The following is a 13,671-nucleotide window of genomic DNA, read 5'->3' as shown; positions in this document are numbered from 1 at the left end:
CAACATAAAAACTCTGCTCTTTACAGGTCCATCTTTACCTCTTTAGCTGTTGATGTCATAAAATTATATATCTTTATATGTGCCCAAAAAGTTAGACTTATAATCCTTTTAAATACATTTGTCTTTAAATTTTGTAAAAAACAAGATGTAGGGTTACAAACCAAAGGTAAACAATAGTAAGTTTTAGACTAATCCTTTTTTTAAATTTACTAGTCTTATAAATCGTGTAGAAAATTTTAAAATGTAGTACCAACCATCGCTACAATGATATTTAACCTTTATTGAAATCTTAATTTTTTCACATGGCCACAGACATTCTTTTTTTTTTTTTTTAAGATTTTATTTCTTTATTTCAGACAGAGAGAGAGAGCACAAGGAAGGGCAGAGAGAGAAGCAGACCCCCCACTGAGCAGGGAGCCTGACATGGGGCTCAATCCCAGGACCCTGGGATCATGACCTGAGCCAAAGGCAGCCGCTTAACCCACTAAGCCACCCAGGTACCCCAGGCATTCTTTTATTTCATCCTGTAGGACTCCCTTGAGTATTTCTTGCATGGCATGTCTCTTGGCAAGAAACTCAGCTTTTGTTTACCTGGGAATGTCTTAATTTCTTTCTTTCTTTTCAAGAAATAATTTGCTGGCATAAGATTTTGTCTTCTAGTATTTTGAATATATCAGCCCACTACATTCTAGTCTCCATAGTTTCTGATGAACAGTCTGCTGATAATCTTACTGAGCACTTCTTGTGTGCGATGCCTTGTTTCTATCTTGTTTTTAAGACTCTTTATCTTCGGCTTTTGAAAATTTGATTATGTGTGTCAGTGTGGTTCTCTTTGAATTCATCTTACTTGGAGGTCATTGAGCTTCTTGGATGTTTATATTCATGTTTTTCATCAGATTTAGGAAGTTTTCAGCCATTATTTCTTCAAATATTCTCTCTGCCCCTTTCTTCTCCTGGGAGGCCCATGATACATATTTTGGTCTGCTGGATGGTGTCCTATAGGTCCCTTAGGCACTATTCTCTTTTTTTCTAGTCTTTTTTTATTTCTGTTCCTTAATCTCAGTAATATCCATTATACAGTTTTCAAGCTTGCTGGTTTTCTTCTGCCTGTTCAGATCTGCATTTGAATCATCTAGGGAATTTTCATTTCACTTATTGTACTTTTCAACTCTAGAAGTTATTTTTGGTGACTTTTTAGGTGTTCTCTTCATTAATATTTCCACTCTTGTTTACTTTGTCCACGTCTCCCTTTGGTTCTTTGAGAATTTTTTAAAACCATTGTTTTAAGGTCTTTGGTCAGTATAACTGCCATGAGGTCTTTGTTAGCAACAGTTTCTGTTGATTTAATGTTTTCCTTTGGGCTGTACTATCTTGTTTCTTTTTTTTGCTTTGTGAGTTTTATTGAAAACTGGACATTTGAATCTAATAATGTTGTAACTTTGGAAATCAGATTCTTCCTCTTCTTCAGCGCTTTGCTGTTTTTGTTTTCTTTTTTGATCGTTATAGATTATGACTGTGCTGGGACTTAAGGTCTTCTAAGTCATTTTTTGAGTTTTTCTCTGTCTGGGCATGCATTGTCACTTCCTGATTATTTACATATATGCAGTTGGTTTTGATTGTCTAGTCTTCAGTGTCTAACCCCCAAAAGAGGAGAAAGAGCAAAATGAAGGGCAGGGGAGGATGCCACTTGCCCATTAAATCCTCTGGAAGTCACTTTTGCTGGAGAGGTAGATGTAGCAAGAATGGCTGACTGCCTGTTTGCACATGTCTGATCAGACAGCAGCAATCAGGGCACAGATCCCAGTATTTATAGGACAGCACCCTGCAGTGTGGGTGAATATGGGGATAGGGCTGCTTTTGTACTGGGAGTAGAAATAACCTGCACTTCACTGTCCAAGTCTTCCAGGGAAGTTGCAAGCCTTCAGTAAACTCTTCAGTTCCAAAATAGTTTACATCAGGTGGATTCTGCTAGTGTATTTGTAATGGGGGGGGGGGGTAGGGTGTATTCCTTGTTCTTCCTCCTCCACCATCTCTTAAAAATCCTGTCAGTCTGGTCTGTTTTTGATAAAAATTTCTCCAGCCTCAGGCCTCCTCTTTCTGCTACCCACACTCACTCTTAGCATTCGTCTCTTGGATCTTTAGAGATTCACTGCTCATCTGTGAAGGCTCCTCTGTGCTCAAGTCAGTTTATCAAGGCTTTCTTGCATCTGCCAGTCTTTGATAGTCCCATATGGAAGTGTGATTTTTTAAAAAGATTTTATTTATTTATTTATTTATTTATTTATTTATTTATTTATTTAGGGGGGAGAGAGAGAGAGTGCACATGCATGCGTGTGAGTGGGGGGAGGGGCAGAGGGAGAAAGAACCCAAAGGACTCCAAGCTGAGTATGGAGCCCATTGTGGGTCTCAATTCCACAACTTCAAGATCATGACCTGAGCCAAAACCAAGAGTCAGATGCCTAACTGTGACTGAGCCACCCAGGCACCCCTGGGAGTGTGATTTTTATATTTTGATTTTTTTGCATGTTACCATAAGAATGAAGGTTTTTGGTGTCTTTTGACATTCTGAACTAGAAGTGTTCTAGTCCTAATGCCCATTCTTAATCGTCTTTGATCTGTTTTTTTATTTTTAAAAATTTTTTTGAGGATTTTATTTATTTGAGAGAGAGAGAGAGAGAAATAGCAAGAGATAACACGAGCAGGGGAGGGGAGAGGGAGAGGGAGAAGCAGGCTCCCTGCTGAGCACAGAGCCTGACTGAGAGCTTGATCCCAGGAGTCTGGGCTCATGTCCTGAGCTGAAGGCAGATACTTAAACAACTGAGCCACCCAGGCACCCCGATCTATTGTTTAGATGGTTGCCAGAGTAGTTTTTCAAATGTGTGACTGATCACATAGTGGTCTCTAGTTGTTTTCTTACCCCTTCTCCAGCTATAATCTAGGCTATTGCTTGTGTTCTACCCGGAATCCTTTTATCCTTCTTTGCTGCCTGAATTGTTTGCTGATCTTTCATTACACCTTTTCCTGAGACAGAATGTTCATTTCTCCCTCTAGACGACAAGTGTCTTATACTTTTCTGTTCTTACAGTGTTTTGCTTACACCTTTATAATGTTATTTATAATTTATCATTAGCATTTACTTTATGTGTCTGTCTCCCCAGTTTTAATTTCGGTTCCATGAATATTTGGATTGTATCAAAGAAATTTCTAAGTTTCTGAGACTAGCACAATTGCTTGTTTTTAGTGGCTTTCAGTGTTCTATGAATGAATGGAGACATACTAAAAGAACATCTCAGACTTTCAGCAGATACTGATTTTCTACTTGATCCTTGTTATTATACTCAGCACTAGCAATACCAAGTCAAAGAAACAGTCCTGCATTCAGGGTACTCATTAATTTATTTAATGTATTTATTCTATTACTGGAGTGGTTTAATAATATACATTTAACATCTATGTTTCAATATTGTGATTTGTTGGGGTATCTTGGTGGCTCAGTCGGTTAAGCATCTGCCTTTGGCTCAGGTCATGATCCCGGGGTCCTGGGATCGAGCCCTGTATTGGGCTCCCTGCTCAGCAGGAAGCCTGCTTCTCCCTGTCCCTCTGCCTGCCACTCCTCCTGCTTGTGCTCTCTCTCTCTGTCAAATAAATAAATAAAATCTTTTAAAAAATATATTGTGATTTGTCTTATGTCCTGACCCCTGTCTGGACCATAATCATCATTTATGAAATGAGGAGACTGGATTAGATGACCTAGAAAAGTTGCCATTGTTAACTATTATTAGATTTTTAAACTCCTTGATAACAGGAATCACGTCTTTCACTTCTCTTGGCAGCTTATATAGGGCCAAGTACAGTGTCTCACAGTCAGTGATTGGTTAGCAAATTTTAAAGAAAAAGGTGATGTCAGTGAATACTTCAAATGAATTTGTTTCTATTTTTCACTCTATTGATCTCATTATGTCTCTTCTCTGTAATTAAATATCTATATTTCCTTGATCTGGCTTGTTCTCAACAGCTTTTAAAGATAAATGTAGGTGGCTGTTGAATAATGCAAGGGTTAGGAGCACCAACCGCCCCCCCTGCCCACAGTCAAAAATCTGTGTATAACTTTTGACTTCTCAAAAACTCAACTACTAATACCCTGCCATTGACCAGAAGGCTTATCAATAACAAACAGTAGACTTAACACATATTTTATGTGTTAAATATGTCACATACTGTATTCTTACAACAGAGTAAGCTAGAGAGAAGAAAATGTTGAAATCATAAGGGAGAGAAAATGCATTTACAGTACTGTATTGTATTGAAAAAATTAATGTATAAGTGGACCCATGCAGTTCAAACTTGTGTTGTTCAAGAGTCAACTGTATATATTTTTTACTTTATTCCTGTTAACAACCCTGACAAGAAGGTAAGATGGTCGTTTATCTCCATTTTTGAACTGAGGAAACAGTGTTCAAGATCATAGCCAAGGAGCAGCAGAATCAGACTCAGTCCCAGATCTCCTGACCCCAGATCCAGTATCCTTCCTCTTTGTTTCCTTATCTGTGATTTGAGCCTTTCTTCCTGATCTCAGTACCTGTGGTATCCACCTTTTAACACAGTGTATCAGTAAGAGGTCTTTCAGAAGTCATGGAAATGTGTTAACTTCAGGAAAATGAGAATTAGTTGATAAAATTATGGATCATCTCAGGATTGGTGAGAAGGTTTAGCATCAAGCTGGGAAATGGGCAGTAGTCAGAGTAGCTCCTAAAGTTCCAGAAGCAAGGACCTAAAGAGACACTACCACAGAGAAACCAAATCCTAGTGATTTTCATTCTCTGCTCAAGATTCAGAGCAATGAAGAACATTATGTTGGCGTGACTTGAGTCATCTTTATGTGCTTTGGTTAGTGCAGTGGTTCTCAGCTGGGGGCAGTTATATCCTTCCAGTGGGCAATGTCTAGAGGCACTTTTAGTTATAACTGGGGGCGATTGCTACTGGCATCTAGTGGGTAGAGGCCAGGAATGCTAACTGTCCTATAGTGTCAGCCCCTGCAAAACAGAATTATCTAGCCCCATAGATCAGGAGTGCTGAAAACCCTTGGATGAGGGGGAGGCACCTGGACTAATAGTCCTATCAGACTTATCCTGTTGTGGGTAGAAGGAAACTAAATGTTCTTACCAAAAAAGGTAGAATAGATGCTGGACAGCCAACGACAACACAAAAAAAGTAGTACAAACTGGAACAATAATGTCAGTTTGGGACTGTGAAGATGAATACACATTCGTAAATGGAGTACTTAAGGTGTTCTAGAAGAAAAGGGATATTTATAAAATATTTGAAGTTCTGAACTTAAACTTCAGAAATATTCTAAATGCTTATGTTTAAAAAGTATCCTTTAAATTGAAACTTAAAAAGAATAAAGAATGTATAAAGAATGAATAGTGTAAAGAAATGTATAGTGTGTATTTAATTCAGTAATAATTTAGGTTTCTGAGGGGAATTTAGGTTTTTGAGGTGAATAACCTATACCACACAATTAAAATCAAACTGCTACTTACTGTGAATCAAACTAAAGCACTTTTCAGGGAACTTCTTGTTTAAAAATAGAACAGCTTATTCTCTTGAACTATTGAAATCAAACCCAGCTAGAACATAATTATATTCTCTAAATGGGAAACACATTATTCTTCAAACTGATTCAAGCCAGCATCCAAATTTGATTTGGATCCATAGACAATTTACCATGACTTTTTACTGATTAATTACTTAAAGTAAAAATGTTTCACATTATCCCTGATTGTAGGATAATATTTAGTAAAGGACCCTTTCACTGACTAGCAACTTTGGATGTCGCTTATACATAAAAAATGTGAAGATGGTAGATCTGTATGATGTGCAGTCATGTTAGAATTTCTCTAACATTTTACCTTGTTCTTTGCCTAGACAGTAATTCATGTTAAATCCAAGTCATAGGAAGACTGATTCACCCCATAATTTTCCTATCATTCCTTTTAACTTTGAGTATGTGCCATACGTAGTATGTGGCTCATCACTGGCTTATTTTTGCTTTCATATTTTATAACCCCTTCGCTGTACCAGGTCTGTTTTACTACCCTGAGGAAGTCTGGAAATGGCTAGACGCATTCCCCCCTGCCCTTATGTCATGGTGGGTTTGGTCCCCCCTATTAGAGGGATCTGCTGCCAGATCTCCAGGCTGTGTGCTGAGTGAGCCTCTCCCTGCCTGCAGTTATTAACCCCAGACCCCACAGTTCACCTCAGTGGGGTGTCCGTTGCAGGTGAACCACTGTCTCCCAGAGAAGATCGTGGTGTACCGTGATGGAGTGTCTGATGGCCAACTAAAGACGGTTGCCAACTATGAGATTCCTCAGCTACAGAAGTGTTTTGAAGCTTTTGAGAATTATCAGCCCAAGATGGTAGTATTTGTAGTTCAGAAGAAAATCAGCACCAATCTGTACCTGGCTGCTACTGAGCACTTTATGACTCCTTCCCCTGGGACTGTGGTAGATCATACCATAACAAGCTGTGAGTGGTAAGTGGGGAAAACATTATATTTCAACAAGAATAGGTTGGAGGAGTTATCTGTTCCCTGGGTATTGGAATGGGGAGGTTGCCTAGAGAGATGTGGAATGGAATCCTCAGAGATTTTACTGTTATAAAATATTTTCAAAAGGATTAGAAAGAAACCAACAATAAAGCTTTTACCTCTTAAGTATAAAATATTGAATGCACGTTCTAAGGTTGTGCGTGCTTTTTTAACCTTCTGCACACAGTTTTGGCAGTTCCTCCTACCACTCTTAAATAGCCTGTTGAGTCTGGAATCCTAAGCTTATGTAATCATGGTTTGGTCTGTGTGTGTCCTTGATCCGGTGATTTGACCTCTCTGAGCCTTAGGTGAGGTAGCCAAAATGATCACCAAGATCTTTTCCAGTCTCTCTAGCCAGACCTGACCATATCATTCCTTTGTACTTTTTCCTTCCTAGGGTGGACTTCTACCTTCTTGCTCATCATGTCCGGCAGGGTTGTGGCATTCCTACCCATTACGTCTGTGTTCTCAACACTGCGAACCTGAGCCCTGATCACATGCAGAGGTGAGCTGACCGAGAGATAATTTATTCTGTCTCTTTTGTAATTAATTCTGGCTAGCTAGCTAAAATGGGGTCAATACCTCCCCCACCCTTTTGTTATTTACCCTTTGAGTTTCTTCTTGTCTTTCATGGTAATGGTATCTTTTTGAAGAGTGATTGGTATTTCTTGTGCACATTAAAATTATTTGAAGAGCTTTAAATAAACAGTGATGCCCAGGCTTTACCCCCAAGCATTTTAAGGCATTCTTATTTTTAAAAAACTGCTCTGGGGGTGGCTGAGTGGCTCAGACATTAAGCATATGCCTTTGGCTCAGGGCGTGATCCCAGGGCCCTGGGATCGAGCCCCGCATCAGGCTCCCTGCTCAGCAGGAAGCCTCGTTCTCCCTCTCCCATTCCCCCTGCTGGTGTTCCCTCTCTCTCTCTCTCTCTCTCTCTCTCTCTCTGTCAAATAAATAAATAAAATCTTAAAAAAAAAAAAACTGCTCTGGGTGATTACGACATACAGAGTTTTGAGACCCAATGTCCTTGGACTCAGCTTATATCAGTACTTTGCTGGAATACTTACCCTTCTGCAGTCCTTACCCTTCTGCAACTTCTTCTTGAGGGGGAAAAAAAAGTTCTCCTGTCATTTACCCTGTTTCCTTTCTTTTTTAAAAAAGATTTATTTATTTATTTATTTGTTTATTTATTTATTTATTTATTTATTTATTTATTTCTCAGAGAGAGTTGGGTGGAAGAGAGCACCAACAGAGGGAGTGACAGGCAGAGGGAGAAGCTGGCTCCCCCCTGAGCAGGGAGCCTGATGCGGGACTCAGTCCTAGGACCCTGGGATCATGACCTGAGCTGAAGGCAGAGGCTTAACCGAAGGAGCCACCCAGGCGCCCACCTTGTTTTGATCTAAAAACGGGGGCACCTAAAATGAGGGAATTTACCTATTTTATCCATGTCCTCTTGACTTACAAATAGTGGAAAGGAAATAATTCCCCTTAAAAATGATTCCCAAAAGTTGCATCACGTATTTCTCAGTCCCCCAGTTTTTTGAAAAGTATGCTGTGTGTCATATACCCATTTGTACATAATTGTGTCGCAGATGGAAGGTGGATTCTATTTTCTGTTTGGCTTACAGGTTGACTTTCAAACTGTGCCACATGTACTGGAATTGGCCTGGCACCATCAGAGTTCCAGCTCCTTGCAAGTATGCCCACAAGCTCGCTTTCCTGTCAGGACAAATCTTGCATCATGAACCAGCCATCCAGCTGTGCGAGAACCTCTTCTTCCTGTGACAGGACGGCCAGGATGTGGGCTGGTTAGGGAGGTTAGAGCTCTGAACTCAGCTGCGACTCCTGCAGGAGCAACAGGGATGGAAGGGGTTTTTGTGTTAGGTGGGTTTTTTTCACCAACCCAGTAGAATAAGATATTTTTTCTTCTTCTTCTTTTTTTTTTTTTTCTTTTATACCAGATAGCACCAAGTAATAATTTCCATTCTAAATATCAGCTGGAAACTGCCTTGTGGTCTTTGTAGAGCAAGTGGAGGAAGTACTGCTCCTGCATAGATGGGGAGGTGAATACGGGGTACCTGGAAGAGCCTGCACAGCCAGCATGTGCTATGCAGGCCTGCAGAAGCAGCCGTTACACCTTAGAAGTTCTGCTTACTAAGCGCTTCCCGTTTCTGGCGCCAGAGGTGATCATGAATGAAGTCATTCCAAGTTTCTTAAAGTAGAGTTACTTAATTTGGGCAACTGAGAAAGGTAATAAAAAGGCCTGTGAGGCAAAGTTTTTCAAGATACTGCTGTTGCCGGCAAGTGTGAAAGGCACGTAGTAAAACCAGCTGGTGGCGTAGACAGGCCCTTCTGACCTAATCTTGTCTGGGGATTGAGTTTATGACACCTGTGACATGAGTTGGCTTTGAAGCTTTCGAAAGGGGCCTTTAGCCATTCCTTAGCATCCTGAGAGAGGCCAGATAGGTTTTTTTTTCTGTATATTTTTGTTGCTTTACAGTGTCCCATGTTGATTTCTTCCTATACCCCTCACCCCCGACACACATTTGCTCTGTTACTGATCTTTAATAAGTTTCAGCTTTTAAATTAAGAATCAGAACATGGTGAAATTCAACAGCTAGGAAGGTTCATGACAGAGTGTGAGTCTTCCTTAAACCTTTCTTCCGGATGTGCGGCCTTCTTTTCGTTGATGTGTTTGTAAATGGAATCACTCATTTCCCTTGCTCAATAACCTATTCCTGGCTGTTGGCTGATTTTGTTAGGAATTTTTCTGAATCCAGCTTAAGATTTCCAGAAGTCAGCTTTGGAAAACATGACACTCCTGCCAAAGTCCAAACATTTTCAGCTTAGAAAGTTGTCACTCTGCCTGTGGGGTTTTTTGTGTTTATTTTTCCCTGTTTTAAAATCTTCTAACCCCTTCAGGGTTAATTCAGTTTTAACTTGCTTTAACTGGTTTTAAAAGCCAGTTTTATTTACCCTTTTCGAATTTGTATTTATTTTTTGGTGTGATGGCTTGGAGAGGACAAAGCAGAAATTCCCATTTTATATGACTGTGTGAGAAGAGAAACTTTAGCTTTAAAAACTCCTTAGAAGAAGAAAACCAAGCAAGTTTTCAGTTTATTGCGTTGCCCAGCCTCTGCTTCAAAGTTCTGTTGAAGAACTTGGAGTGTTAATAGTTCTTAAGTGCACTTCCGATTTCATTTGGAGTGCAGGACATAGAGCTAAGACCTGGAATTTAAAACCACTGAATCAAACAACTTGGATCACTGATCTCTGGTGTAACTGATCAGCTTTCTGATTCTCTTTAAAAGCGTTTTGAAATTTGAATTTCTCTTTTGAAGTTGGATTTCCTAATACTCATTTTCTCTTATATAATCAGAAAAGACAAATGCTTGAATATAATACAGAAATTTCTTCACTTTTTATTCCTGTTTTCTTGCCTTGTTTTCCAGTCTTAATGTGAAATGATTGGGCTGTGGGGTGGGAAATAAATAAAAACAAATTTGTATAAATGTGAATTTGTGTTTGAAATAGTGCTGTTGATATATTGATATAGTTCTTTTCCTTCCTAGAGCTGCAACACTTGTTAGAATTATTAGTTTATTATTCAGTATGCAAGATGCAGCTCCAGTATTAGTAGCAAGGTAATTTCACTGTGACCTAGTAATAAGATTTCTTGGAATAGTCACTAACAGTCTTCTGTGGCAATTGAGGGACGTATCTGTGTGCATGTGTGTATGTGTTGTCTTGTTTTTCAAATCTCTTTTCCCATCAGACAGTTTCTATTACCTATGGGAGAGCCAGCTCCAAGAGTGGCCTCTCTCTTCCCCTTTTTCTTATAATTCTTGCCCTTCTTTCTATAACCCTTAAAAATACCTTCCCAAAGCATGCTGGCTGCTTGCTTCACCACTATGTCTCCTTGTATTTATTTAGAAACTCCATTCTGAAACGGTGTAGTGCTTCTTGAACTCATTCTGTTTCTTTCTTTTTTTTTTAAGATTTTATTTATTTGAGAGACACACAGAGAGAGCACAAGTAGGGGGAGGGGCAGGAAAAAAGCAGACTCCCCTCGATTCCCGGGACTCCAGGATCATGACCTGAGCTGAAGGCAGACGCTGAACCAACTGAGCCACCCAGGTGCCCCTGAACTCATTCTAGATAGAACCTAATTTTTTTTAAAGGATTTTATTTATTTATTTGACAGAGAGACAGCGAGCACAGACAAGGGGAGCAGCAGGCAGAGGGAGAGGGAGAAGCATTGGCTCCCCTTGGAGCAGGGAGCCTGATGTGGGGCTCGATCCCAGGACCCTGGGATCATGACCTGGGCTGAAGGCAGATGCTTAACCGGCTGAGGCGCCCAGAACCTAATTTTTTTTTTAAGTAGACCCAAATAAATAAATACATAAAAGTAGGCTCTATGCCCAACGTGGGGCTTGAACTCATGACCCCAAGACCAAGAGTCTCATGCTTCACTGACTAAACCATCTAGGCACCCTTAGACAGAACCTAATTTCTCTACAATGTTACAGAGCCCTTTACTTGGGCAACATGTTGTTGAATGGTGTGAAAAAGGAAACAGTTTTATGAATATGCTATCTTTCTATATTAAAAACAAAATTTGTGCCTGAAATTTCTCAGTGATTTGAGATTACTGGAGAACACCCTACTTTCACTTTGTGGCTCCATACCTAGCTTTATCTGAGTTTCTTAGTAAGTTTTCCTGTCTGAATTTATTTTCGTTCTTTAAAAAATGAGTAAAATCAAGAGAATGAGAAAAGAAGCCATTAGACTGGGAGAAAATATTTGCCAAAAACGTAATTGATAAAAGACTTAACCTGAAATAAAACAAAGAACTCTTAATGAGAAAACAAATAACCTGATTGAAAATTGGGCAAAAGACCTGAACAGACATCTCATCAAAGATATACAGTTGACAAATAAGCATATTGAGAAGGTATTCAGCATCACATGTCATTACAGAATTACAAATTAAACCAAGATACCGCTACACACCTATTAGAATGGCCAAAATCCAGAAACTGACAAGATCAAATGCTAACAAGGATGTGGAGCAATAGAAACTTCTATTGCTTGCTGGTAGGAATACAAAAATGGTACAGCCACTTTGGAAGACAGTTGGGCAGTTTTTTACAAACATTCCAAAAGATGTAAGGTGACTGGATGGACCCATCTGTATGCTGCCTACAGGAGACTAATTTCAGACCTAAAGACACCTGCAGACTGAAAATGAAAAGATGGAAAGCATTTACCATGCAAATGGAAGTGAAAAGAAAGCTGGGGTAGCAATACTTGTATCAGACAAAATAGACTTTAAAAGAAAGACTAACAAAAGATAAAGGAGGGGGCACCTGACTAGCTTAGTTGGCAGAGCATGGGACTCTTGATTTCAGGGTCATGAGTTCGAGCTCCATTTTGGGGGTAGAGATTACTTAAAATAGTAAAATGGTTAAAGTGGCAAAGGTTATATGTACTTTACTCCAATTTAAAAAAATTTTTAGGGACACCCATGTGGCTCAGTCAGTTGAGCATCTGACTGTTGGTTTCAGCTTGGGTCTTGATCTCCGGGTTGTGAGTTGAAGCCCCACATTGGGCTCCACACTCGGTGTGGAGCCTACTAAAAAAAAAATTTTTTTTAACAAAAAAAGGACACTATATAATCATAAAGGGAACAATCCATCGTGAAGATACAACAATTGTAAATATTTATGCACCCAACATGGAAGCATCCAAATACATAAAGCTGCTAAAAATAAACATGAAGTAATCGATAATAACAAAAGGGTAGCAGGGGACTTTAACACGCCACTTACAATCGGTCATCCAAACAGAAAATCAACAAGGAAACAGTGGCTTTGAATGACACATTGGACCAGATGGACCTAACAGCTATATTCAAAACATTCCAGCAGGATAACACGTTCTTTTCAAGTGCACATGAAATATTCTCCAGAATAGATCACATGGGGGTGCCTGGGTGGCTCAGTCGTTAAGCATCTGCCTTTGACTCAGGTCATGATCCCAGGGTCCTGGGATCAAGCCCCATGTCAGGCTCCCTGCTCGGTGGGGAGCCTGCTTCTCCCTCTCCCTCTTCCCCTGCTTGTGTTTTCTCTCTTGCTGTTTCTCTCTGTCAAATAAAATCTTAAAAAAAAAAAAAAAAAGAACATCACATGTTAGGCCACAAAACAAGTCTCAACAAACTCAAAAAGATTATAAAATCCTACCCTGCATCTTTTCTGACCATGCTATGAAAAAGAAAAAGTCTGGAAAGAACACAAATACATGGGGGGCACCTGAGTGGCTCAGTCCGTTAAGCATTCTACTCTTGGTTTCCACTCAGACCATGATCCCAGAATCATGAGATCAAGCCCCACATCAAGCTCCTGCTCAGTGGGGAGTCTGCTGGGGGTGGGATGGGGATTGTCTGCCTCTCCCTCTCCCTCTGCCCCTTCCGTGCTCTCACATGCACACATACTCTCTCTCTCTGAAATAAATAAAATCATAAAAACAACCCATGAATACTTGGAGGTTAAATAACACACTACTAAACAATGAATGCGTCAGCCAAGAAATCAAAGAGGAAATTAAAAAATGCTTGGAGAAACAAATGAAAATGATAACACAGTGGTCCAAAATCTTTAGGATGCAGTGAAATCTATTCTAAAATGGAAGATTATACAGGCCTATCCCAAGAAACAAGAAGAATTCAAATAAACAACATAACTTTTTCCCTAAAGGACTAGAAAAAGAACAAACAAAACCCAAAACCAGTAGAAGGAAGGAGATATGAAAGTCTAGAACAGAAATAAATGAAATAGAAACTTAAAAAAAAAAAAAGAAAAAGATCAATGAAACCGTGATCTTTGAAAATATCGGCAAAATTGATAAACCTCTGGCCAGACTTGTCAAAAACTAAATCTACTCTTGCCATATTCTCTGGCAATCCCATTCTTTGGTATTTGGTCAAATGTGTTGAAAACTTATGTCCGGAGCACCTGGGTGGCACAGTGGTTAAGCGTCTGCCTTCGGCTCAGGGCGTGATCCCGACGTTATGGGATCAAGCC

The 13,671-nt window shown here is 39.7% G+C and overlaps 1 protein-coding gene across 2 annotated transcripts in view; it reads left to right on the top strand.

The window, feature by feature from the left end:
• The window catches only part of PIWIL2 (piwi like RNA-mediated gene silencing 2), a 70,867-nt gene extending 61,007 nt beyond the window's left edge, over window positions 1–9,860 (top strand). The window contains exons 20-22 of one of the 2 annotated variants that reach the window (XM_026519037.4): window positions 6,282–6,535; window positions 6,987–7,094; window positions 8,218–9,860. In XM_026519037.4, the coding sequence (XP_026374822.1) occupies window positions 6,282–6,535; window positions 6,987–7,094; window positions 8,218–8,374 (519 nt within the window). In that variant the 3' untranslated portion in view covers window positions 8,375–9,860. The remainder of the gene's footprint in view (window positions 1–6,281; window positions 6,536–6,986; window positions 7,095–8,217) is intronic. The other variant, XM_026519038.4, reaches the window with a different exon arrangement.
• The last annotated feature ends 3,811 nt before the right edge of the window (window positions 9,861–13,671 follow it).

This window comes from Ursus arctos, unplaced genomic scaffold (genome assembly GCF_023065955.2).
Source record: "Ursus arctos isolate Adak ecotype North America unplaced genomic scaffold, UrsArc2.0 scaffold_11, whole genome shotgun sequence".
NCBI classification, from domain to species: Eukaryota; Metazoa; Chordata; class Mammalia; order Carnivora; family Ursidae; genus Ursus; species Ursus arctos.
This window is presented reverse-complemented; position numbering and strand designations above follow the sequence as displayed.